The following is a 27887-nucleotide window of genomic DNA, read 5'->3' on the forward strand; positions in this document are numbered from 1 at the left end:
CCAACACACTTTACTCTTAAATTGTGTAGTCCAAGAAGTTAATATTTCAAAAATATCAAACTACTGTAATAAATTGAGATTTATGGTGTGTCCAAAAGGAAACCTTCTGTGGCACTGAAAAAGTATGAACTTCAGAATCATTTAGGTTGGAAAAGCCCCTCCAATAGTATGTTTCTATGATATGTGGGAGCTAGGAGACTGGAGGAAGGGTTTCCCTCTGGGGATAGACGGGGCCTAACAATCTCCACGCCTCTCTACTGCCTTTCTGCTAGAGCTGTAAGAAGCTTCTTCAGTCTGCCAATAACTATGGAATTTATATTGGTGTTTATCGTAATTTGCAGGAAATGTTCAGGACATATATGTTCTGCAAAAATACTTTACTCACTATTACCTCTCATCCAGGCTCCAAAATAAAATGAGTTTTCTCTTGGCACAACATTGTTGCATCAGAGCAGCCGGCCAACTACAGCTGAAACCATCTACGAAATTCTTGAGGTGCAGCATGGACAGGAAGAGTAACGTGGAGGCTGGGGAAGATGCACACAGATAAAAAAATGATGATGTTGTCTGAAATTTTGGGGAAAAAGATTTGGAAGGAAGTCATCAGAGAGAGTAGGGCGCTGGCCAGCCAGATGCTGGAGGTATCAACTCTCAGAGAACTAGCTGGTCCTCAGAGTCGACCACATCTACTGATGAGCCTCGCTGAAGACTAGAAAGCAAAATACACAACGGAGATATTGTGGGGCAGCTCCCACCATCCTCCTCGCATTAAACGTGCCTGAAAAATCAAGAGAGGGAAGCCCTCGGGCCCGAAGGGTGACCCCCGCCGCCTTTTTCCCTCAGCACCCCTCCCCTTCCCGCCGGCCCGTCCCTTCCCGCCGCGCTGGGGCGTTGTGCCCCCGCCTCGCTCTCCTCACGCCCAGGCCTGCGAAGCCGCGGGGGGCCGCGGGGGCCGGGCCAGCGAGGGACTGCGGGGGGCTGCGGGGCTGGCGCTGCACTGCGGAGCCGCCTGCTGCCGCCTCGCCCCGCCCCGCTCCCCCTCCGCGCTACCAGCCCGCAACCGGCACGGGGAGCGGCGGGAACGGTGCCACCGGGATGCGGCGCGGACCGGCACGGGCCGCGGAGCCGGGTCCGCGGCGGCGGCTGCTGCTGCTGCTGCTGGCGGCCGCGCTGGCAGCTCCGTGCTGCGCCGCGACGGGGGACGGCGGGCGGCGGCGGGCCGCCAGCCTGGGCGAGATGCTGCGGGAGGTGGAGGCGCTGATGGAGGACACGCAGCACAAGCTGCGCAACGCCGTGCAGGAGGTGAGGGGGCGGCTAGGTGGGGTGGGGTGCCCTCCCCTTCCCGCCCCTTCTACCCCGGGGCCGGGCCGCACCTGTGGACAGCGGCGCGCGGCGCTAACATCTCACCCGCCCTCGTCAGAGCCGTTACCGCCGCCGCGCCTGAGGGGCGAGGAAAGGTGGCGGGCGGCCCCAGCTGCGGGAGGCGACGGTGGCCGGCTGCAGCGGAAGCGCTGCCCTGCTGCCGCCGGCGCTGCTCGCTCCCGCCTCCGGGCTTGCCGTGCCGACCGCCCGGCTTCCCCGCGCCGCCCCCGGCCGAGCCTCCGGGCCGCCGAGTCTCCCTGCCGCCGCTGCCCCGCGCTGTGCCGTGCTGCGCGCCAGGGGGGGCGCTGGAAAGCCGGCCTCGCTGTGTGAGGGCTGGTCGTGAGGCAAACGTGCGGGCAGACATCTGCCTGGATCCTAAAGCAGGAGCAAAAAAGGACGTGGCAAGGGGAGGAGTGAAGGGAAGCCTTACTTTAATGTTGCGCAGCAGCACCTAAAACGCCAGAGGTGATCGCAGATAAGGATTCAAAGGTGTAAGACAATCCTGAAGATGTATGTGGAGAAGCAGCTTATTTTTCACGTAATTCCGTGTCTTGATCTGAAGTTACTTGCCCAGAATCACACAGGACCTGTTTCAAAGCCAGGAACTGAATCTACGACCCCAAGCCATTGTCTCACATACCAGTCAAAGCACATATTTCTGCATTCCTCCCACTTCTGGGCTTTTTCCCTGTCATGTTCAAAATCTTCCTTCCAAGTTCTCTCTTTCACTTAAAATTAAGTTATGTAGTCCAAAAACCCTTTTACTCACAGGCCACGAGGGATACAGACCTTTGTTTACAGTAATTAGATCATTTCTGAACTTTTACTGTTATCCAGATGGTTGCTGAATTCTGCTTGTCTTCCATTTCATTTAGGCTGTAAACACATTGAGACAAAGCATTAAAAAAGCATGCTTTACAATACAAATTATATGCTTAGTTGTAAATAAGGATGTAGTTAAAATGTCTGCCTATTTTACTGCTTCTATTAAAAATGTTTATTCGGGATTGAGGAATGGTCTGTATACAGTACAACAGATGGATTCTCTGAGCTGCATGGGAGCAGATAAATGCTTTGCTCTTAAAAAGGTTTGCAACTGTCAGTTAAAGTAGATCCCCCAAAAAGAGAGATTTTTGTCTTGGGAAAAATTCTTTTGTTCACCCTGGCTGAACTTGTGGCCTCCTAGCTCTGTCACAGTGATTGCAAGTAACAGACATGAAACAACTTGCTCTAAGTTTGTATTGTTTACAAGGCTTATGCCCTTTTGCTGTGCTTGCTCTGTTTTCTGATTCAGAGAACACTCTTATCACCTCTTCTGCGCCAAGTCTTCATCTGGCAAACAAAGAAATGGGAATTGAAATAAATAGAGAATTAAATTCTGGATGTGTGCACCCTGACCTATAGGACTTCTGCTGCCTTCAAGGGGCTTTGCCTGTGACTCTCTCCTGCCAGAATATTTTCTCCCCTTTGTCAGGCGGGAAAGTGTGTGTGAAGCGGTTAGTGTTTTTCTGGAAAAAATAGAAAGCCAGACTCTTAACCAGTGTTGGCCTGTATAGATAGCAAATTGTCACTCGTCTCAGCACACTTTTTCGTCACAGAGACTGACTTCAGCTCATTATTTAAATTGTTCAGAGCTCAAGGGCTTAGATCTCCAGTGTTTCTATAGTCCATTAAAAGAGCTGCTGTGGTTGCTGTGTGAAACAGCTGAGTGAGTGCTCCCATACAGAGGGATCTATATTAACAGCATCATACAATTAAACAGGGCATTACTGAGGGCTGGAAAAGATATGTTGCTTGTTCTCTTTGGTGTAATCATTTCAGCTTGCTAATTTTCAGTTGGTTTATTTAAATTTGGCAGATGGAAGCTGAAGAGGAAGGAGCAAAAAAACTATCAGAAGTAAACTTTGAAAACTTGCCTCCCACCTACCATAACGAGTCCAACACAGAAACCAGAATTGGTAATAAAACTGTTCAGACTCATCAAGAAATTGATAAGGTATGAGAAAACGTACATACCAACCTGTTCATTCTCACATGACCTTTTCTTCAAAAGTAAAAACGATTTTGCATGTTTTGCAGAGAAGCATGAGAATTTGAAGCATAAACTTTCCTGATGATAATTACTTCTGGATTTTATTGTATCTTATTTGCTTGCCTGATAGGTTTAGGAGCATATAACATAAAAGTTTAATGTAAAATAATTACTTTGAAAAGAAATGCATACTAAATGTAGAACACAGGTATGGCAATTGCATAGGTAATGAAAGAATGATCATTTCTCACTCTGTTAGCTTCATTACAGTGATGTTTCAAATAGTTAAGGAGTTAGCCTTGTCATCTACTTTTTTCCTCCAAATAAGGATTTTGCCTGAGTGCCAGGAAGATGGGAAATAGCAGTATAGGAATTACAGCTGAATACGACTGAGAGTAACAAAGGGACATAATTTAAAAATGTAGTTTGATTTATTGTTCTTTTGCCATATCAGGTTACAGATAACAAAACTGGATCAACAATTTATTCTGAGACAGTTATTACATCTATAAAAGATGGAGAAAACAAAAGAAATCATGTAAGTGAACACATTTTTTCCTCTTGAAAGTTAAACAAATACTTTAAATTCACCTGTCTGAAGAAAGCGATATAGTTCGTGGATTGGCATAGCCAAATTTCTGAATGTTTTAAAACATAAAACTATTCATGTAAGCAGTCATAATGTTTTTGTTGTTGTTGTAGTTTTTGTTTGTTTTTAATTAGTTTAACTTAGGAAAACTATATTACAAATTTGTAGGGGAGTTTCAATGTTGCAGTTAACTGAGGTGCTTGATCTGAATATTGAATTTGTCCATCAAACGTAAGTATTGTACTCAAATAGCAAAGATAGTTATACAGCCCTTTCCAATGACTGTGAATAAACCCTCACTATAACAGTGCTCCATGGATGCCCTGTCTGTGCTTTTGGTTTTCATAGCAAAATTGTTTTATAGACTTTTAACTCTAGAAAATAATCCCTATTTGTCTGTTTTGAGGAGTCAGTGGAACAATATATGGCTCTATTTGCTTTTCAGCCTTGGCTGGTGGTGAGAACTGGTTGTAAAATGTCACTTTGGGGAGGGGGAGAATGGAGGACAACTCCCTTTACCTCTGGAAACACGATTGTTCACAGATTCAAAAAAGTTTAAAAGATTAAGAATATTCTTTACTCAAGTCTTGCAAATACAGGTACATTTGCTAAACGACAGTAGTCTCATTAGAAGTTCCTGTCCTGAATGCAGGCTCAGGATGTTTCTGAGAAAGACAGGTGGTAAAAGTGGATGTATCAGATGATATCATATTTTTCTATGAAAATAATGTCATTACCCACAGAATTCATGAGAAAATGATTCTACATGTACAGAATTTTTCCTGACAGATCTTTTGCTTGGTAAAGAACCACAATGAAAAGCAGAGTGTAGTGTAAATACCATCTACTAGCTCCTCCTATGTCTGTCACTGAATGCCTTGTGGCAGCATAGCCTTTTGGCTAGTGGATTCTGAGTATTTAAATGATCTTTTCTTATACTGATCACATTGGTTTAGTATTTCTGCCAGACTGATTCTGCATCTTCCATGGATCAAGTTGTTTTTATGACCTACTGCAGGAATCTGTACCCCTGTGTTTTCTAAGTTCCCTTTTGCTGTTGATGCAAGTGAAGGGTTTTTTTGTTTGTTTATTTGTTTGGATTTTTTTTGCTTATGACTGAAAGGAATACTTATCTCCATTAACCTTCCTTGTGCTGCAGATGTAAGGGAATGTTTGGATAGTCATCTGGTTTTAGTCATCTGTTTTTTACTGAGATTTATTACTACAGAAGACAGTACATTTATATGTGTATTTTCTTCAATCTTATGAGCATCTGAATTCCTAGATATGAGCACTTAAGCTTATACATTCATCATGAAAATTCTAATTGGCGTTTGTAGGCAATAACTAGAAAATCAGCTTTTGCCTGGTGGCTGTTTTATATTCCACCTGAAACTGATCCTGGGCACCCACCCCCCCACGCTCTCTCTACACCACTCCAATTCATAATAGATCATTGCACTTTTTAGTTTGGTTTATCATTTTCCTTTCACTCCGAAGTCAAAAGGCAGACTAGATTAGAAAACTAAACTGTCCAGCAATTATAGCAAATCTCAGATATACTGCTGCAGCAACAACCAGATGTTAAGTCTTGCAAAGCCTCTGCCGTTGAGGGCGATGGTCAGCATGTACTAAGTTAGAACAACTGTTAGGTTTTCTTCAGATACTTTCATGCTTTTACTAGGACAGGACTTGCCAGTGTTTCCTCTGGTAGCTGGCTTTGTCTAACTAATAGTTTATGATGTAGTTTAGTTTAACATGTCCTGGCTTATTTTAGTCTAACTTCCTTCCAGTTCTCTCTTGGAAGTTCTCCAACTATTTTATAAGACATTAGAAAAAGAAAAAAATATGGTGGTAGTTCCTATTTTATTAGGTGTAAATCCTGAAATGTGAGCATCTTCTCTGCTGTCATCCAGTGACTAAGGTTTCCCTCTTTCAGCTCATGTTTTTATACTGCTATTAAAGTTGGGAATAGCAAGTAGCAAAATTAAGTTGCTTGTGCTTTCTTTTTAACTGTTTGACAAAGGTTATAGATTTAATGGTAAGTCAAGGTACAAAATAAATTGCAAATATTCTAAGGTACAGTTTGGTTTTATAGAAAGTGCTAACATATTCCAAGATGCTTTTTAATAATGAAATATGTGTAATGAAGGCAACTTAAATATATTTTCTTTTTTTTCAAACAATTATGGTCATCATCTTCAAAACCAGTGTACAGAAGCAAACCTTTCAACTTTCTTAGCACTGGGACACAACACTAGTGTTGTTTCTTAATGTATTTGGCTTGCTTGTTGTATCTGTTTGTTCTTCACAGCTATAAAAATATTTATAAGTTAGCTTTCTCCAATGATCATACAAAGTTCCTTATAAGCTTCGTACACCTAGTGAATGATATTATCTATGTTATCCTTATGGGAAAGTTGCCCCACTTAATAAGGTAGTGCTGTGTCCAGAACCAATATAGTGATTAGTCTTCCAGCTAAATACAACTAGCTGAATAATTTTTTTCTCATACTTCATGGTGGCAGACCTCATTGAACTAATGATTGCATTAACTTCATCTAACATTTAGATTCTGGGGAGCTTTCTTCAACATCCTTTCTGCAGCAGCTACTGAAACAAAACATTTGTTAACGTTTATTTGTCTCTCACTCTTTTGACCTTTGAGCATGCCCCTGGTACAAACACTTAATTTAAAGGTTGCCAAGTTAGAGAAAACACTAAATGGGAAAAGAAACCAACAGACATGTTTGATTCTTGTTTAAGGGGACCAGGCAGATCTACATATATTAATGTATCTAAGAAATACCTAACAGAATCAAATCTAAAAATGCTTGAAAACTTTAAACATTAAGGAAGAATATACTTAGGGTACTGCTAGGCTGCAGAACTATTCTAGGAGTAATTGCATGAGATTGAGAATTGGAAAATTTGGATTACAGCTGGAAAAACATGCTTCCAAGGAGAGATCTACCAAGTGGAAGAAAAAAAAAGTTCAAATTAAAAAGTACCATTGCTCAGATCTGTCAACTTAAGACAAAAATATTGGGAAAATGAGTTAAAGGCGTTGCCAAGAACTTTGCACCGTCTCCTTACGTCATTATTACATCTGTTAATTTTCATATGTGAGGTGTTAAGTGACATTGTAGGATGCCTCAGTCACTTTCCAGGCAGCAGGTTTTCCAGACCACTGGAAGGTGGAAGAGTTATTCTACTTCCTGGCTGCTTATTTTAAATGTTAGCAGCAAAGTAATACATGTATAGCTCTTGTATTCTGTGGGCAGTTTGAAAGGAAAACCTTTTGAAATCTTTTTGGAGATTATCTCTGTGGGCCTCTAAATACAGCTAGTATATGCTGTTCTGTAATACACATCCTTGATACCCATCAGTGATTCATCCTGCTGTGTAGTGTAACACAACAAGTGGTTTGTATAGTTGTAGCTGTAAGTGTTGATGATCATTTGAAAAGGGGCAGATAGTGACACTTTGTTCTGAGATGCTGGTAGCAGAGGCTGTGAGGAGCCAGCCACTGGGAACTGGCCTGCTGTTCTAATGCTATTCAGGTATCCTTCAGGTTGGTGCCTCTTTAGAACAACACTTCTGTTTATTTTCACTCAGCCAAATAAAAGAAATAGGCACACACTATCACACAAACTCAGCTTTTATGCTTGTAGGGAAACTGAATGCTAAAAGCCAAACCTGCCTTATAGGTTCAGTTTATAGGCTTGGCTTGTAAAAGTTAAGGATTTGCACAGCTCCTGCTCTTTAGGTATATAATTGGGTGGTAAATATGAGAATTCATCAAACACCTCAGCAAACAATCTACTCTAAAATGTACAGTCTATATAATTTATTACAGTAGTAATTAATAATAATCGCAACCCCACAACCCTCATTTCTCATTATTCTCTGAGCTGAGTTAGAAGCTGCTGAAATCATTGAAAGTTTTTTTCAGTGATACTTTTGGGCTTTGAATCCATCTGTCTTGCAGTAATAAATTCGCATTGTAACCAGAATCAAATTCAGCACTGGAAAAGCAGTTTCATGGAAAAGAAATTGTGCCTACTTTTTAAATCACAGTGCCTCTGCTATCCCATGTCCTCCCACAACAGGTAGAAATATACATATCTATAATACATATAAATAGTGTATCTGTACACTATGTACATGTATATATATATTACAGAAAAATTAGACATAATCCCGTACACATGCATACTCCTCTCTCAGACATTATTGCTTTTTGGCTTTGCATCACAAAAGTATTCTCTTTAGACTATATTCTTTGTTACTGAGTGGCTCAGTTGATAGTATTTTGATAGCCAGAAGGCTATCGGTATTTTAAGCTCCAGAAGAGGAACTAGACCGCTTGCCATTTCTGGCACTGAGACCTCATTCTCAAGAGGTGCTGCATTATTTGGAGGCGCCATTTACATTCCCAGACTAACATTCATTTTCTCGGATGTCAGTGAGGACTGACAAGTTACCAGCATAGATGTCAGGCTTTGATCCATCAGTCTTGTATCACCAAGGAGGCCAAATGCAAGCAATAGGTAGCTGGATGTGCATGTTTTTATGCCTGTGTAGGGTTTTACATCCACTTGCTTTTAAGATTTAAGGTTCAAATATTCTATAATTTACTTTCCTGGGAACAGAGCCTAGCATGCAAGTTAACGGAGTAGCTCCAGTAGAAAGCTTGGTGTAGAGTACAGAACATAAAGTAACAGTGCTTTTTATTACCATGTGAAAGTCAAAATGTTTTCTGGTTTGTTGACTAGTTCTATTTCAATTGTGGTACACTAGCCTAGTCAATGAAAAGGAAGCATGAACAATGAAAATGCAAGGAGACAAAATTGATACTGGTAAGATTTACTGCAAAAAGATTAGTTGCTTTTCTTAGTTGCATTTGGAGTAGTATTTTATGTAAGTTCTAACTCAAAGCCACTGTACCTAAGATTTTTTTCTTGTCTGTATTCATCTGATAAATAAAAATAGCAACTTTTATAGCAAGTAAACTCTAATAGAAGTACATCTGGTTGCTCTCAGTTCTCTTCCTTGCAACTGTGTTTTGAAGATGCTAAAGTTTCGGGAAGGTGTACTGGGGAACTGGAGGAGTATCATGCATTTCTCAATTAGCTTTGGCTCTATTAAAAACATTGCTTTCTTTTGCCTGACATTGTTGATAGAAGCTCTTCAGAGCACAGCTGTACCTTCTCATTAGTTAGAAGGTACAGGTCGTGTTTCTTTGTGGGAGAGTAGAGAGGTGCCTCCAGTGTGGTATTGTGCAAGGTGCTTGCTCTCTCTGTGAACAGGTGGGTGTGTGCCTGTATACACATGTGTATTTAGCACCAGCCTTCTGCAAATACAGCAGCTGATTAATAATTTTGAATACTCCGGTGCTTAGGAAAGAGAACCTGTGATACCAGGCCAGGTTAGAGAGTGCTGTCTGGATCCCTGCAGCTCTGGACAGGGAGTACTGTACCACTGTGGAACTGCTTTTGCAAGCTGACTCGACCTGTTCTGGAAATGACTGTCTGTTTTTTTTACAGATTAAATGTGAGTTTGACCCTGATGTGTAACTTTAAGAAAGTGACTGGAGAACAAAAGCTCCAGAGTCATACAGGTTTATTTGTAGAGATAGAATAGATAGCAACCCTATTTTAATGGCCTTACAACATTTTTAAGCCTTTAAGTAAGAGACTTATCTTTACTCTGGTAGTAAGATAGTAAAAAGAAATAGAAAGTAATTAAACATTAACTTCTGGGGTTCTATTTCCCTCTTCAACTTGTAAGACAAGGTTTTCTAGAGAAAAATCTGCTATAAAAGGCCAAGCTGTAGCACATCTTAACCAAACTTGCAGTTCTCTGTGATTATCCAGAACTGCTAAAGTTACTGCTTGATTCCTATTTGAGCAACGTATATGATTTCTCTAAGCATGTTCTCAGCCATATGCAAGAGTTGCACTCTTTGAGATCTGTACTGCTCCAAGGAGAGGAGTTCCTACCAGTGCTGAAGTGAAAATGAACTTTGAAAATTGAGAAAGAAGCATTTGTGGAGTGAAAATTGCAATTTGTCCATCAGCAGCACTGCAGGAGAGCAGCTGATGGCAAAAATTTGAACATCCAGGATCTTAGTGCTGATGTCTGCTCCCTTTGGTATGTTAGTATCTCAGGGAAGATACTTGTTTTGGGCATCCCAGGTTTACATTTGGGTCCCATTTTTTTGTTTCATTTTTTACAGAACTTCTAGTGTCTGGTGACTTGCAGTTGACAACCTTAAACTATCAATAGACACACTAAGTGCATTACTGGATTGAAATCCTGGTCTGTCTGTAGCCAAAAGTCCCATAATATCTAAAACTGGTAGTTTTTGTATACTTAATCATTCAATTCATTAGCACTTTTAGTATTCTTTTCTGTTAACTGCCCAGTCTGCTCTGTTGGCATCACTTGTTACACAAATCTTGACTAGTGCAGTTCTTTTGAAATCACTCCACCCTTTAGGTAGTTCTTAGTGTAGGAGCAGATAAAGGCAATTTTCACTTCCTAGCTAATACTTTGAGGGAGAATTAATGAATGAACCCTGTCAGTTTTTCAAGTTTATATACTAAACAGTAACTTGAATACATTAGTTTACTATTAGTTATAATGTAAGCTGAAGCTTTTTGCAAAAAATGCATGTGGCATTACACATGTGGCAGTCATTTAAAAGAGAGAACTCGAGTTTCACAAGCCCTTTGTAAGCAGAATATCTGCATGTTATTGCACTCTCTTTTGCTAATTGCTGATTTTTAAGTAGTACGTCTCAAGCGCTTGCAAGTCATAGCTTGCATTTTAAAACAGAACACCTTTTGTAGGCAAGGTTCCCATCCAGTCCCAAACCACCTAAATTCCTGCAGCAGAACTACTGAACAACAAGGTTCAGACATTCTGAACATTTGGCTGAACCCCCTTTTTTTCTTCTTTTCAGTTTCAGTCCTGACAATGTAGTGGATGAAGCTGAAGGGAAGGTGCACGTAGCTCATGGGGGCAAGTAGCTTCGGTTAGAGTGGGAAAGGATGTGGAGGTGGGTACAAAGGGAGAGAAGATAAAGCCTAAGATGAGAAAAAATGTGCAATTAGTATTTTGAATTGCTCTTATTCATATATATTTCTGGAGTACTTAGGATATGTATCTTGTTTGTAGAGCAAGGGACATAGTCTTCTTGTTTTGAAAGGTGTGATGGAGTGTGGATGTAACCATCAGTGTTCATATATAACACTGTAAGCACCAGATGCTTCTTACTGATGCAAAAGCTATGAAGAGGTTTAATTTGCTCACGGGTGATAGAATGGCCTTACTGTGAGTAACAGCGTGTCCCTAAGACCAGAAGTTTTACTGGTCATGTGATATTTGCAGGACTATTGCCAAAAAATCTGAAACTTAGCATCCGTGGATGGAAAGATGTGTCATTAAGGAGTTTGAAACCCTTGTGTGTCGCCTCTGCTCCTGCATGAAGAAACTTCTCCAAGGAAGAAGGGTGGGAAAGCTCTGTAATAGCCAGCTGAGGTGTGTGTCAGAGGCTGTGTCCACATCTTTGTTTACTGACGTGAGTCCATTCTGATCTGGCTTGTTTTCTCAGAGACAACACTGTGTAGAAAGTTACGGGTCTGTGCAGAGAATCCACACATGAATGGATAGTGTGTGCAAACAAGATGGTTTTGTAATACTATAGGGCTGCAATGGCCATGATGCAGAGAAAAGTGAGACCTCAGTTTCCATGGACTCAGATATCATGCTTGGTGACCCTGAACAAACAAGCAGGTGTAAACAGCTGCTAGACCTTGTCAGAGTGAAGAGAAGCAAGGTGCCTTTTGCTGAGAGATGGGACAAACCAGGCAGGTGTTTGAGCTGAAAACACGACAACCAAAGGTCAGAACACATCTTTATCACATTTTTTGGGCTTAAATAGTGGCTCAGATTTACAGGCCAAGAATTTATGCAACAGCAAATGGGTTATTCCTAATTAAAGACATCAAATCCTGTTCCCATTTGTGTCAGTGAGAGTCTGAAGTAATTTGGATAATTTCAGTGAATTTACTTCGCTAGTAAAAAAGTAGTAGCTAGGATTTCTTTCACATTTCGCTGTTGTGCTAGCTTAGTGTAAGTTTTCTTCTGTCAAGTTTGGCAAAGAAAATTGTGTTGTGCTAATTAATATTCTGAAAGTAACATTCTTCATTAGTAATTCAGGTCAATGCCTGTGTTTGGGGATGTTTAAAACTTTGCCAGAGCCTTGTGTTACAATGTAGTATTTCGTTTTTCCAGTTCAACTCCAAAAAACAAACAAACAAGAATATTTTTGTGCAAAATCATATTTGCTGAAGAACTGCTTCACCATTTTTTTTCTATCTGAACTCTTACCCTTTGAGTAGCTAAATAACGAAGGGAGAAAGATTTTCTTGGAATAAATTTCTCCTTACCAAAAATAAACTATTACTGTAACACAATCACAATGCCTAGAATTGGTTCAGTGTTCTAGGTGATTGTGTTAGTAAAAACACAACAGCAAATCAGGAAGTTTACCCCTAGAAAGCTACAAAACAAGCTTTCTCTAGAAGAATCAATGCCCATCTGCATTACTCATTGTCCATCTGACAGTCATACACTACTTCTACAACTTACAGCAATCTTGTTAGTGGTGGAAATCTGACTTGTCTGAAACCTTCCATCTGTGGGGAGGTATACATCATGTTTAGTCATCTACTTCTTCCTTGTTTGCATATGGGTTGAAAGAACTCTTCTGCAAAAAAGCCACAGTAAGGGAGTAGTGAGAGTAAAAAGAGCAACTGTTTACTTCTTTGGTTTCAGTACAGCCTTCTTATACCTCATATGTTGAGTTTAGGCTGTCAAAATGTTTCTTACAGGTCATGTCTAAGTTATAGGTAAATATAAAAACAAATCATCAGGAACGTTTTTACTTTCAAGCTCTACTCGATCTACCTATTTAGACTAAGAGAAATTAAATATTTTTTCATCTCTACGAGGTAGCAGAGAGAGTCAGGAGAATAAATCTTTCGTGTGGGCTGGTGACAATTCTGTGAGCTGCTGACAGCTCTTGAGCGATCATGGTATGGACTGTCTTTAGACAGCAGTCAGAGTTCATCAGCAGTATTTCCTTTGGCCAGACACATGTAGCAAAACGAATCACATTATAGGAACAGATTTAAAGCAAAAGAGATTTTTTTTTTCCAGTGGTTTTGCTTTACATAGTTTTAATGTGCTGGCTCCAGCAGATGCTTATTTGATTTTGAGCTGAAACCACATTATCTAATAAACCAGTAAACTTTATCTTGTAGGGTACCAACATGTAGCAAAGATTTTAGGAAATAAATGTAAAGCATAAATGTTTTTTTATTTTTTATTTTCCTTTACATCTGTTATGATCTTAGAATGATTGAGATATAAAAAATAGAGATAAATGGGCCAAACATGCAGCCGGTTTACATCTGTATTATACATATGTAAGGTGGCTGGGAGGTGGGCCCAGTAACACACAGTTCCATATGCAATAAGCCTAAGTTTTTTCTAATCTTTCCCTGAACTGTAGGAGGGGAAGATTAATTAAAATCATTAGAATTAAATTTGTTTTACACAAATGTGAGTAGGAGGAGAACAAATGAACATGATCTGTGATTGCTTGATCTTCTGTACAGTTGTTTATGGTCAGAAAGATGTGCAAGATGCTGCTAGTCCAGCTTGATGATGTTTTGTACTATGATTTACTGAGGTAAACCGTGACAGTTGGAGGAAGGTGGTGAATTGATCTCTGTTTCTGTTTAGTTTCATTTCATCAAAAATTTGGCAAATGTGAGGAAAAAAAGCTCTGTAGAGTGGTGTCTTCAAATGTATTCCCTTGATAAATGCATTTATATGTCAGCTGAATAAGTCTCATTCTTTCCTTTCTCCTGTCTAATTCAAAACTAGCATTTTGGTATCTTTTGTAGAGAGAGTGTCTGTCTGGCCTAATGAGGGACTAAGCTACTTTGATAATTAGTGCTGAGGAATACCGTACCAGTGAATGTGAGCTATCCAGTCATGGTGGTTTACTACTGCAGTTAAAGAGAGAACCCCCCTCCATCTTTTCTGCCTGTCCGAACTCTTTATAACAAGTCCATAACTTCTGTTCAGTAGGTAACATACTCTAATATATCGTAATTGGTGAAAAGATATATGGGATGGGAGTTTCAGATTTGTTCACTTATAATTCTGTCTGGAGCTGACTCAGAGCCTGTTCTGTGAATTTACATCACATGAGGAATCCCTGAAAATTGTTCCCTTAGAAAGGCCACTTCTCCCAGGGAAAGGAAGAAGCATCTCACAGCATGTAGATAGCTCACATCATAGTATCAGTCAAAGGAAGACCTTCGTGGTCTGAGTCCAAGATATTTCAGAGCCATCAGCAAGGGAACTCCATCGTTAGGCAGACATTCATCTCATCTGTTCTCAAAATCCACCAGTGCTGGTGACAGTTTATTCCAATGTTTTCCTACACCAACTATAAGATCTCTGATGATGTAATTTAAACCCTTTCTTTCATCTATAGCTCATAGAAAATAAATTATTCCCTTTTCTCTAGAGTAACAGCAGTCATCCACACGGTCAACTCTGCTATAGGCAAAATCCATTGTAGATGAATTCTTACCATGTATTTCTGTTCGAGTATTATCTTTGGCTGACGTCTGAAACACAGTAAGTCTGTTGAGACTGTAAGCTACGAAGTGTATCACGTAAGAACAAAGCACCTAAGATTCAGGGGTTTAAGTAAGTTCTGTAATGGATTGGGTACAGATTGGCATCAGCAAGGAGCTATTAAGTACATAAATCCTGTTTTGTACTGCTTTTCTTTTTGCACAGATGTTTCACATCCTTGCTGTGTACAGCTATTCTGGAGTGTTTTGTTTTTATAAATTTTCAAAATGTACATAGTTTGGTAGTGAATCATGGAAACTTTGTAGCTGCCAACTGTAGAGAGAAAAGAGGCCTGCATTGAAACTCAGCCTCAGGGCACGCCATTTCATGAGGGCTGTACTTTGTTTGGTTACTGACTATTTAGAAATAACGGCACTTTAGAACTTTGTGGCACAGTTGTACAGTGTTTCTGTAACTGTTACTGTATCTCAAGACATTTAGACTAGAAACCAAGATTTTCTAGACCGCAGGGTTTTAGACACACCTTTTAGTTAATCAAAAGTGGAAAAATTGTTCTTCAATTAATAGATCTTCAGGTAGATGCATTTTTCTATTAGGACAATTTATACAAAATCATTAGGAAAATTTTGTTTAGATACATAAAGTCATATTTTCACCTCATTTGATAATCTCAAACTATGCAAAAAAAAGCTTTTCTTAATATGGAGCAATTAAACATGGAACATAGGGCTATTGGTTTTGGGTCCCAAACTGTCTAATTCTTCAACTTCTAACTATTCTTCAAAATATTCCTTCCCTAAGTATAGATTTTAGTGTCCCTATGTATTTAAAAAAGTCGAGTGAGTATATAGCATGACACTGAGTTGCAGGAAGGCCTGAAGGAAGATTTTGCTGGAATTTCTACCGTCCTGCCCTGCCTATGGCACACCTGACAAACAGGAGAAAAGCTGGACAAACATGCTATAACCTGTCCTGCCTCCTCTAGGGCAAGTGTGTGGGATGAGAGGAGAGTTCTGCTGCTGCAGACAGCTCCAGCAATATGTAGCCCCATACATGTATATGCATATTTCCCACATAGTACTGGGATGTGACTAGTACCATAGTTCGCAACTCACGTTTGATCTTTTTACTGTGTCTTTTTTTATAACACTAGTCCTTATTTTTATGAGCGCTATGTACTTGGCAGGACAGCAATAAGACATTTGCTCTGCTGGAAAGTATTACAGAGGTTTTGAGATATTTAAATCTCATTAAAAATGAATGCATTATGTGCCCTGTCTAGACAACTAAGAGAGTAAGAGCTGGAACACTACTGCAATTCAGACTGGTAGTAGTTTCCATAAGATGGTATTCCATTCTGTGTACTTCGGTCATTTTCCTAATATGTGTAATACACGTAGGATATAGAACAGGTTTTTTGCTTTTTTGCTTACTACTCAGCAGCTTTTGTCATCTGTTGGAGTCATTTTCTAATTGCTGCACCATCTTTTTAGCATTGCTTCCTTTGTTGTGTATCTCCGGGCAAAACTTCATTACCTCTCTGATGTCAGTGAATTTTGTCTCGTTACTTTATGGCTTGTGAACCTGAAAGCCATAGAAGGTTAGGAATGATACCTTTGCTCCTTTCTCTGCTTTCTTGGGTTCTAAGCTAAGGTATAAAGAGCCTGGAAGGAAAGGAGAGCCCATGCCAGGCAGTCATTTGCCTGTCCCAGACAAATATAATTTGAAGATACGAGAGGAGTGAAGAGAGAATTTGGTTTAAAATTATCTTTGAAAATATGGGAGGGAGGATGAAAAAGGGAATAGACCAGCTAAACATCACCACTGTATTTAAAATCAGTGGTTCCATTTTGAAAGTCACACAATATAAGAATAGTCTTGAGCATATTTTCTTGACTACACTTAGGGTGTTAAATATATGCAGTTAATTAGGAGCAAAGGGGGAAAAAAAGAGGAAAGTGAAATGAACATGATTTCAGTACATAATATATCACCAGCAAAAGGGAATGTTAAGGTTATTACCATAGCGAGGTACAGAAACCAGATGAACGCTGCAAATGAAAGGTTTCTTCAAGAAAGTAGATTAACTCTGTCTGCGTAGTTCTGCCTTTGTAATTTCAAATTGGATGTTCTTTGCTTCTCCCTCTTTATCCTTAGAGTGTTACATGAGCAGAGGATAACGGGGTCCACACCGTAGTTGGCTACACTCACCAGTCAAGGACAGTCTGCCAGAATAGCCCATAGTGCCTTCTAGGTCAAAGGCTTGTTATTGGTGAAGCGTAAAGATCGTTGTATCACACTGAAAGAAAACTTTTTAGTTCTGTGCCTTTCCATGCACATGTAAACATTCAAACAGAAGGAAAGTACCCTTGTCAAAACCTGTTAATGCTTACACCATGTCTGACTTGAAGACTCTTAAGCTGTCTCACACAGGCATCTGTTTTGGATTTCTGGTAGTTGTGTTACAAGCATGCTTAACCATCAGTACCGTCAGTCATTTTTTTAATCTCACATAAGGAGCCTAATCATTCCTTAAGAAAGCAATTACAGCTTTGGCATAATGTGCCAAAGACAAGAAAACTGAAGTTTCTTTCAGCGGTAGTTGTTTTAATAGTCTAACTCAAAATACAAAGAACCTTTTCCACAAATTTCAGTATTTTGTTCTTGCCTCTGTTTTTTTATTTTTTTTTTCCCTTGAAGGTTTTGGAACAAATTTCAACCCCCAAATTACTTTCAGGTGTTGCAGGATAGTCACTGTAGGGTACAATATTATAATAAAATTCTACAGGATGCTAAGTATGTGCTTACAGGTACTACACTCATCTCCATCATGCCTTCTATTGTGTGTGGGTCCTAGTATACTTATTAATAAACAGGCAGTCCTGCTTTCGCTCTGTATTATTCTTTAGCACTTCTCAAACAGTGTATTTCTTAGCTGCCAGGTTAAATTATGCTCTGCTGCATGTCAGAAGCCAGCACTGCCTCTCCCCAGTTTACACGCTGTTGACCCTGCAAAAGCAAAGCATTCTGAAAAATAACGTAGTTTACAGGATCCCACAAAGAACATGGATTGTTCAGAATCCATTGCAGCTGATGAAGATGCTTAGTTTTGTTCCTTGTTTTGCAACTGTTGTGTCTCAGGGTAGCCTGATTAGAAAAGGTCTGTTAAGAAAGAAAAAAAAAGAACAACAAAAAGAAAAATGGTCACACATCTGCATGTATAAGAATTATTGGGTTTTGCATTGACTGTGGATTATAAAAGCTGAATGAAAGAAGCTGGTTTGGAGCATGGCATAAAATTTCACAGCTTTAAGAAAGCATATGAAAAGAAGCTTATTCCATGCCAGGAAAGAGAACTGTAAAAGGATTTTTTTTTCCCCAGCTGAAAACCTCATAATACTTGGGGTCTGAACTGGTGGGACACAATTCAATAAGAGGGGAAAGGCAGGGGACTCATTAGTACAAGAGAAAGCGGTGACTGGAGAATTGCAACTTAGATGTTAGGTGGTTTTAGAGCTAGAGAGAGGGTTATTGCATGAGCTTAAAAATTATTATGGCAAGATTTCTCCTCTGTGGAAAGGGACAACTGGAAAAACTTACTACATTGAGACTTGGCTGTTTGCCTGAAAGTGGATGGAAGAGGAATGAAACAGTATAGTTTATTCTGAATATGATTTATACAGGGGGATTCATAAAAGAAGCTGACAAAGCTGTGGGTAGAAAATTGGCCAGAAAGAGCATGGCAGCTAAGGAGGAGAAGTGGCTAACTACTTGGAACCACAAAAACTCAAAGATACTGTAGAACACTAGGATTTTGACCCACCTGATTATGTAGCAGCACAAAAGCAAACAAGAAGAACATATATGGGATAATGAAGCTGCAAAAGCATTATGATAATATATAACAGCCTAGACCCACCGATAATCATCTCTTAAAACAGCTGAAAGGACTGCTTAATTATAAACATATAACCCGCATGTAACTTCACTGACTTGAAAAGAATCAGGCTTTGGCTTCTGTTCCATGTCCTGGATAATCAAACTCTTTGAAAACATCTCAGATGGCCAAAATGGGTAACTTAAACAAAGAACTGTTCTTCATGCAGAGCAGCCTTGTCTCATACCATGCAAGAAGCTTTTATAATGTTAAATATGGAAATCTGAAGACAGTATAGCTGCTTTGTCCTTCAGTGATTATAGTAATTTAAAAGCTTCACTTAAACTTCTTGATGAGTTAATTTTCAGCCCAGCTGATCATACAGAAACAAAACCCAGCTGGGATGGCATGGAGAAAGTCAGTTTGGGGAAAATGATCTAAAAAAAAGTAAAAATAAAAGCTTAGTAAAAACTTTCAATAAAGGTTGCATAAATGACAGTTAGGCTGCACCAAGAAGTGAGATTAGTATCTACCAAGGAGCAGTCAAGTTATTTCTTCAGAGAATTCAGAGATTTTTAATTCCGTATTTTGTACTGAGTAATAACACAAAGATAGCATCAGCCTTGTGATGGTACAAACCAGTGATGAAATAAAAGTGACTTAGACAGGAATAGTGCTAAGATTTATTCTTCTGTTGGCTTGATAGTTACCTGGAGAAGACATTTTTAGAATAGGATTGATCACTTGATTTTTGAGAGGTAATCACTAGATGTGAAGAAAAAAAGATGCCCTCCCTGTGAACCAGAAACTTCAGGGATACACAAACTATACACTTACTCTCTGTACTGCAGATTCTTCCTCACTGACATACCTAAACAGCCTGCAGAGTTGTTTTGTGCTTTAATTACGGTCACCTCCCAAATAAAAATCCCTGGCGAAGAATTTCTGGTCAGTATTTGTATGTTAGCCCTGTGCAGCACAAACAAAAAGCAAGCACTCTCTACCTTGGTGCTGGTGGGACCTCTGGGCAAAGAAACTTCAGTCGGAATCTGTGATTCAGATGGGAACTCAGGTGTCCCTCTCACAGAAACAGTTTTGCTAAGGCGATGAAACGCTTCCAGGTTTGAAAAGCATACCCAAACAGCCTGAAGCCTGTTGAAACACCTTAGCTGAGTAGCAAAGGCTGATGCATTAGGGATTCATCTCCCTTTGGGCTGTCATTGCTTGCCTGGGAAAGCTGGCCAAGCTGCTGAGTTTTGGAGGTCAGCACTGATGTTGCTGGGGAGGAGGAAGGAGGACAGCATAAAGCTGCCTGGCCTGGGATCAAGAAAGCTGTTGCAGAATGATCTCCCACAGAGCACAGATACTCTTGGCTGCTGCAGCTGCTGTAACGTAGACTCTTTCCCAGTCTTGTCCCATTCTAAAAACCAGTAAATAAGTAAATTTTGATTGAACTCTTAATACAAGTAAAATAGCTTTTATGCAAATGTCTTCAGGTTGTTTTTGTTGCTCGTTTTTCCTCAAGAGAGCAGAACAAAGAGAATTCATTTTCTGGAAGTCATTGGTATTAATATTTACACAAGATGTGAAGCCACCTAATGGTTTGCAGCCACGTTGTTCTATTACAGAACTGTGGTTGTGTGAAAAAACAGAGCTTTTTTTTTTCCCTCGAGTCCCAAATAAGAAATAAAATCAATCAAGACCTTCTTTCTGGTGTTTCAAGGAGAGGTGTGGATTTCCATCATAGTGGCAAACTACACTTTTTTTTTTTTTTTAGGAGTGTATCATTGATGAAGACTGTGAACCAGGGAAATATTGCCAGTTCTCCACTTTTGAATACAAGTGTCAGCTCTGTAAAACCCAACATAAAGTAAGTCCTGAAGTGATATATGATTTTATGCAGTCTTTAAAAACTTACTATGTAAATTCTTGTTGTTAATGTCAATAAATTAAAATAATTACTTAAGAAGATGCACAGCTTTGTGTATTAGTAGATGCGTAGCATTTTATTTTTTTCCCCTGTTATCACAACTAAGGTTACATTATTTGAATATGTGAACCTTAGGAAGCAGTAAATCCCTGTCTCTTGAGATAACAGAAGTGTTTTTGGCAATAGCTATGCTTCGGTTATCTTGTGTAGGTGACAGGTGCCTGAGAAGCTCAGGCTTCTTCTGTGGTAAAAAAAACAATTTAAGAGCAATCAGCTGAAAACAGCCTATATCAACCTGTCCCTTTTCACCTACATTCTGCTGATGGCCTCTTGTGAACCAGTTGTTCTTCAAAGCATTTACAGGCCATTAAGTTGACATTGCTGTAAAATCCTGTAATCAATACAATTAAAATCTTTTCCTGAAATGATGTAAATTATGTAAATGGTTTAAATGATTTAAATACTTGATAATTTCAGGGAGCTGTTTTGACTTTAGTGGATTGAATACGTGCTTAAATGGAAGTCCTGAATTATCAATCTTCTGTCATTAGGAAAGCTCACTCATACTTTAGAAAGTGTTAAAAGTGATCATTTTTCTTGTTAACATGGAGTCATTAAAAATCAATTGGGATGTAACTGAAACCAAAAGCCCTACTTCTCTATGCAGTGTTCAATAGAGCATTTGTAGAAAAAAGTAAAAATTTGGTCCTGACTACATTCCTGTTGCACAGTGAGTTCAGTGAAGTGAACTGACTGTGAAGTGTGAAAGTAAAGGTGGCTGGATCAACTCCCTGACCTAGACCCCTCACAATCATAAGATATTTGTCTTTATAATTAGCATTGTAGTCCTACTTTTTACCCTGTGTTAAGTACCTCCTGTGGGATCCACTGGAAAAGAAATTGATTTTGTATGGCTTCCCAGACAGGGCTTTACGCAGACAGAAAAAAGCTGTTAAAATGATGACCTACTAGGAATCTTCAAGATGACAAACTACCTAAAAAAACAAAATGTCACAGTGCTTTTGCTGGGTTGATTTATTAGGTGTGTGTATAGCTGAAACACAGGGACAGTTGTCATACAAAGTTATCCTCAGGTAGAGATTTGCACTTCCGATTTTCTGATTTTTTTTTCAGAGATTTTTTTCTCTTGATTACAAATGAAATCTGGTTCTTATTACAACTGAAAACTGGATGTTAAGATGTTTTTTGCTTTGCTCTTTGAAAGCAATCCTTCTTAACAAATTGTAAAGTACGGCCTGCATTTAACATTGGAAAAATCAGAAATGGTTTCCATTGATAATGTTTCATTTATTAATTTTCTCTCCTTGATTGCAAAAGTTTGGCCTGAAGTACACATTACACTGCAGGATGTCTGGCTGCTGACCAATTTTCATATAAATGCTAAAAAACTATTCAGATTTTGTAAGATTGTAATAATAGTATAGAAGGGGTGCCATTATTCTACTGTAGATGTTCCTGTCCAGTAAATACTTTGGTGTGTGCTGGAAGTTGAGAACCTAAGCAATTCTGTTTAAACAATGGAAATGTTACATTATTTAAACCACATTCATGCAGCTGTCTTCAGGAGCAAGGTATAAATCCACGTTTAGCTGTATATTGGTACAGGCAATTAGTGCTAGAGCGACAGTTGTCACATGCTTTTTCCATTCGCAAGCATTGCTCACGGGATGTTGAATGCTGTGGAGACCAGCTGTGCATTTGGGGTGAGTGCAAGAAAGCCACTTCAAAAGGAGAGAATGGCACCATTTGTGAGACCCAACAAGACTGCAACCCAGGAATGTGCTGTGCTTTTCAGAAAGGTACAGTAGTTTTGCTTTTTATCCTATTCATTTTATAATACAGGAGTGTTCATATTTCGCTCTTTCGCTCAGGTGAAGCAGATAGACCTCTATGGAATCAGTAGGTCATTATGCCTTAGCCTGGGGCATGCACTGTGTTAACTTCATTATAAAAGCTTTAATAGAATTAGGAGTGAGAAACAGCCTGATAGGAGTGCACAACAACAAAAGAAAAGCACACTGCACAGTAGAGAGAGGAACAGAACGAGTAGTACAAAAATATGATGTCTTAAAAGTATCGTTTAAAAGAAGCAGAGGTCTCTGTTAAATTTTCATTCAGCATAGTAAAAATAGAATTTAAAATGTATTAAATTAGTAGACCATCAAAGTCAAACTACAGATAGTCTTCATACTTGAGAGTTTTATATGAGACTTCTAAGGGTACTGTGCACTATGCGTTACTGACTGGACAGACAAGTGGAACGATGTTCCAGATTATGCTGTCAGTCCACATGGGAACATGAAACTTGATTTACAAGGGAAAGGAAGGAGAGAACAAGATACCAGACCTGACATCAATCCTAAATCCTGCCTGGTCAGAGTCCAGCTTGTTACTGTTTTCTACCCACTAGTTCTTCACAGCTTTTACTCTAGTTCACCATAATTTAGTAGTAACAGGATACAAGTCTAACCCTCTTTCCACTCCACATAGGTACTTTTCTATATTGCTTTTTTTCTGGCTCTTGCTATGAGCAGCAGATGACTTCGTACCTTCACCAATAGTTGGGGTGCCTGTCCCACAATCAGCTTGCTAGTGGATCAGGCTGGAAGGGTACTTCAGGATAATGAAGGAAAAAGCTCATTTCAAACACCAAATCTAAAGGCAAGTGGGTCTGTTCAGCTTTTCCTTGTTAATTCAGAGCATTACAGAGCAGACCTTCCAAGTTAAATTAGACTGGTTTCAGCAAGTTTTGTTGAGAGCAGTTGTGGTTTATTTTCCCCTTCATGAGATACCATCTTAACACATCTATGTTTTGCTAAGCTTTACTAGAGATTTCTCTGTAAATGCTGATCCTGAAATGAGACAAAGACCACTTCTATAAACGCCTATTACTTTCCCCATGTAGGTCTTCAAACCTCTGCTCACGTTGCAAAGTTGAGTAAATCAGGAATACACATCCATTAGTGTCAGTAGTACTAGGCTTGGCTATTGTGAAGGTAATAATGGCTTTTGTAGTTCTGATTTCCTATGGAATTTGAACAAGCTGTCTTCATGATTATTATAAGACATTCACAGTAATTTGAGTATAAGTTACTGCTTGGCTTGAAATGAAATTCAGTACAAACATGTAACTCAGGAAGGAACAACACAATAGGTAAGAAGATTGACTAAACTTAATGGAACACCATTATTAAAACTTATCAGAGCTGTCAATTAACAGCAAAGAATTTTTCTTCTTTACAGTTGCCTGTTTCAGCAGTGCTTCAGGTTTTCAGGTTAGGTGTGAGTGGAAGTTAGCCCTAACCTGAAGGCCTTTCTCCATCACTAAAACATTGCAAATAGTTGTCCTAATACAGACTGGACTGAATCTACATTTTTTTTTTATTTAAAAACTGTAGTAAGCTATGGAACATTCACTATTCAAGATAGAACCTGTTTTGGAATTAGGAACCAATGAATAATACACATTAGAAGTGTGTATGTAATTTGTATGTATGCATATATTGATGACGCTCATTACAGAAAAATTCAGAGCTCCCTCCATTTTATTGTGCCATACCACAAAAAGTGAGGTGAATGAAGACCAGAAAAGGGAGATTTGAAAGGAACATCTGGAAGACCTGAATTCAAGATAGACATGAAGTTACTAGCATCAGGAAACCCAAAACCATGTGTTATTCTATATAATTCCTTATACAGGTTGAAATGACCCCTGTACAGAAAAGAAGGATGCCAAGCCCCTAATGCCAGACAGCTTTACTTACTATAGAATTCTTAAAACAAATTAAATGGCTGAGTTGTAGGTTTTGTAACCTGGCTACTCTAGTCTGAACAATTGCATTTGAAACCTCTGAAAAAAAAACGAATAGTTCTGCAATAGAGATTTCTACATTCAGATTTTAAACAGTATGCATTACAGTGAATCCTTTGCAATGTCAGTAGTTGCCTTGGGTTTAGAATAGTCTTTGAAATCTCCAGCAGAAGGAGTTGTATGGTACCACTGTATTGACAGTACTCTCTTTGTGATGAGGCAGGAGTGGATCTTACTCATTCAGCATAAACTTAAAGTGTCTTACTCCCACCTAGTGGAGAGAACATTAAGTTATGGCTCCCTAATATGTAAGGGGACTTAAAAAAACAAGCCCATCTTTTTACTTCTTGTATATAGACATATATAGTAGGTCATCTCAGTTTAGCAGACAGTTAATGACTTCTCATAAAATTAATCTACTCTGGCATGCAGAACTGCTATTTCCTGTGTGCACTCCATTACCTGAAGAAGGTGAACCTTGCCATGATCCTTCAAATAGACTTCTCAACCTGATCACCTGGGAACTGGAACCTGATGGAGTACTTGAGCAATGTCCATGTGCAAGTGGCTTGATCTGCCAACCTCACAGGTAAAGATCAAAACTGAGCAAGTAAACTGCTTGTATAGGTTTCTTTAAGATACAAAACTTGCAGATTCTTTCACACTGTTTTGATGGCTTTTCTCATCAGTAGCTTTGAAATTTTCTCAAACTTACTGCTTTGTCCCACACACATGTGCCTAATTGAGTTTGGCAAAGCCTTATTTCTAGTGTGAATGAAGTTTGTATCAGGCTGATACTGCTTTTTAATCAAAGTAGTAGTAACAGCTGTTTTGAAGCATCATTCTGATTTCATTCTTCATTGTACAGCTCTTGCCCACCAATTTTCTGTTAGATTGGGCTTCTGCTCAATGCTTTGCTTGCTTACATAACAGAAACATGCAGTAGGTATGAACAGGCATGTTTCTGTACTAATGATTAGCTTTACAGGTAATTTCTATCATAGCAAAACCAGACAACTTTGCTTATATTTTCCTTCAGTTTCAAACTAGCCTGAGAAGCCAGTTTCCCTACTTAGATTTGCTGTTCAGACTTAAAACACTTCATACTGTAACAGACCTTTTCAGCAATATTGTGAGTTTCATGGAATATTCAGCAGATTGACTCCATATTTTTCTGCTAGAAGCTAAAACATTTAATATATCATGGCTTTAATCGTTCTTTAAAAGGACAGTTATTTGCATTATTAACAGTTCCATTAGGAAAAAGTGAGATCACTTCAGTTTTGCACTAAAAGCATTATTGGAATACCTATGTGGTACCTGTGTAATAAACTCCCCAAGTTTGTTGCTCCACTGCTATTTTCATTGCTTTAACTTCTAATAAGACAGCAAAGCTGTGATAGAGATGTAAATTATACGTAGATTAAAATTTCTCTCCTTCTGTGCCCAATTCTTTCTACTTCTAGCCACAAGAATTACCTGTTTAGGGTTATCACACACAGAAGTACCATACATATCGGTATGACTCACATGGACAAGATAATGCTGCTTCTTTGAATTTACATGGTGAACTTGAAGATTCAGATAATGTGTTTATTAAAAGGAACAGCCTGTCTCTGCTTTAAGTGACCCTTGACTGATTATTAGTAACTGATAAACACACTGAAAATATCAATTTATATCCTAGAGAATAAGAATAGTCTACCCAGATATGAAAGTCGTAGAATTTCTAGAAAGCAAAAAAAAAAAAAATCAAGAATTTGAAACATACATGAAATAAGCTTTAAGAACATCTTTAGTTCATTTACTCTTGGTTTCCAGTGAAAGAAACTGCAGCTTTAAGCAGCTGTTTGAGGGGTGCCTAGCATGACCAGTAGTCACCTTGTGCTCTTAACAGAGACATGTGGCCCTGAATTGTCCCATGCAGTACAAAGAAGCAGAGAGGGATCTGGGGGTTGTGGTTGACAGCAAGCTGAATATGAGCCAGCAGTGCGCCCTGGCAGCCAGGAGGGCCAACCGTACCCTGGGATGCATCAAGCACGGCATTGCTAGTCGGTTGAGGGAGGTGATTGTCCCGCTCTACTCTGCGCTGGTGCGGCCTCACCTCGAGTACTGTGTGCAGTTCTGGGCATCACAGTACAAGAAGGACATTAAACTGCTGGAGAGTGTCCAGAGGAGGGCGACAAAGATGGTGAAGGGCCTAGAGGGGAAGACATATGAGGAGCAGCTGAGGGCACTGGGCCTGTTCAGCCTGGAGAAGAGGAGGCTGAGGGGGGACCTCATCGCAGTCTACAACTTCCTCATGAGGGGGAGTGGAGAGGCAGGTGACCAATTCTCCATAATCACCAGTGATAAGACCCACGGGAATGGTGTTAAGCTGAGGCAGGAGAAGTTTAGGCTGGACATCAGGAAGAGGTTCTTCACCGAGAGGGTGGTTGCACACTGGAACAGGCTCCCCAGGGACGTAGTCACTGCACCAAGCCTGTCTGAATTTAAGAAGCAATTGGACTGTGCACTTAGTCACATGGTCTAAATTTTGGGCAGACCTGTGCGGTGCCAGGAGTTGGACTAGATGATCCTTATGGGTCCCTTCCAACTCGGGATATTCTGTGATTCTATGAGATGTATAGTGTTCTATTCCCCTGCCAACAAGTATAAATCATTCTTGTTCCCTTTTAAGTTCCTACACTACATGTGGGATGTTTGTTTGCAGGTAACTGGAGACACTTTTCAAAAACAGCAAATACAGCTACTGCATTATCCTATTTAAAAACAAGTACATAATACGCGGTTTTCTCAACTTTGCAGTTCAATGACAAACACCAACTTTTTTGCATACCTTTCAAGCTACAGAATCTTAACTTGGTATTATGACTAACAGAAAGGACTAGTCAGGATTGCTTGTGGCAGAGGGGACAGATTGTGCTGAGGTCCACTCTCATCTTGTGTCCCAGTATCAAACATGTTCTGCTATTAACAATTTGGCTCCAACTGTATGTAGAAATCTAACTGTATATAGAAATCTCATTTTAACTCTCCAGCTGTCAAGCATGTAAGAATCAGATTATAAAATCGTCAGATCCAACAAAGATGAACTTATGCACCTAGCATGCTTTCATGTGTGGAGAAAAAGAAAAATCTTATTAAGGATTATTAAGGACAAAAAGAACATGAAAAATTGTACTGTATGACCAGATATCTTTCTTTTTTCAACAGCCACGGTACTACATCTGTGTGTGAACTGTCCTCCAATGAAACCAGAAATAATGAAAAAGAAGATCCCTTAATCATGGATGAGATGCCATTTCTGAGTTTGATACCCAGAGATATTCTTTCTGATTATGAAGAGAGCAGTGTCATTCAGGAAGTACGTAAAGAATTAGAAAGTCTGGAGGACCAAGTGGGTTTGAAGTCTGAGCCTGATTCAGCTCATGACCCATTTTTGGGAGATGAGATATAAAGTCCAAACTCCAGTTTAGTTATTTCTAGAATTTTTTGTCTAGTGTCTTGCTTATATGAACCCTAAGTACATACTGCTGGATAGAAGTGCAATAAACATCATCTTCATTAAGCATC

At 39.4% G+C, this 27887-nt stretch overlaps 2 protein-coding genes across 4 annotated transcripts in view; one reads left to right on the forward strand and one right to left on the reverse strand.

The window, feature by feature from the left end:
• MICAL2 (microtubule associated monooxygenase, calponin and LIM domain containing 2) overlaps positions 1-958 on the reverse strand; it is a 161188-nt gene extending 160230 nt beyond the window's left edge. For all 3 annotated transcript variants that reach the window (XM_048070101.2, XM_048070085.2, XM_066998101.1), the window contains exon 1: positions 392-958. The gene's annotated coding sequence lies outside the window, so the exon portion shown is untranslated. The remainder of the gene's footprint in view (positions 1-391) is intronic.
• Positions 953-27887, forward strand: DKK3 (dickkopf WNT signaling pathway inhibitor 3). The gene is made up of 7 exons (XM_048070120.2): positions 953-1302; positions 3221-3358; positions 3849-3932; positions 20327-20419; positions 22155-22299; positions 24744-24900; positions 27528-27887. The coding sequence occupies exons 1-7, from the start codon at positions 1096-1098 to the stop codon at positions 27769-27771; spliced, it is 1068 nt and encodes a 355-aa protein (XP_047926077.1). The 5' UTR covers positions 953-1095; the 3' UTR covers positions 27772-27887.

This window comes from Anser cygnoides, chromosome 5 (genome assembly GCF_040182565.1).
Source record: "Anser cygnoides isolate HZ-2024a breed goose chromosome 5, Taihu_goose_T2T_genome, whole genome shotgun sequence".
Classification (NCBI taxonomy): domain Eukaryota; kingdom Metazoa; phylum Chordata; class Aves; order Anseriformes; family Anatidae; genus Anser; species Anser cygnoides.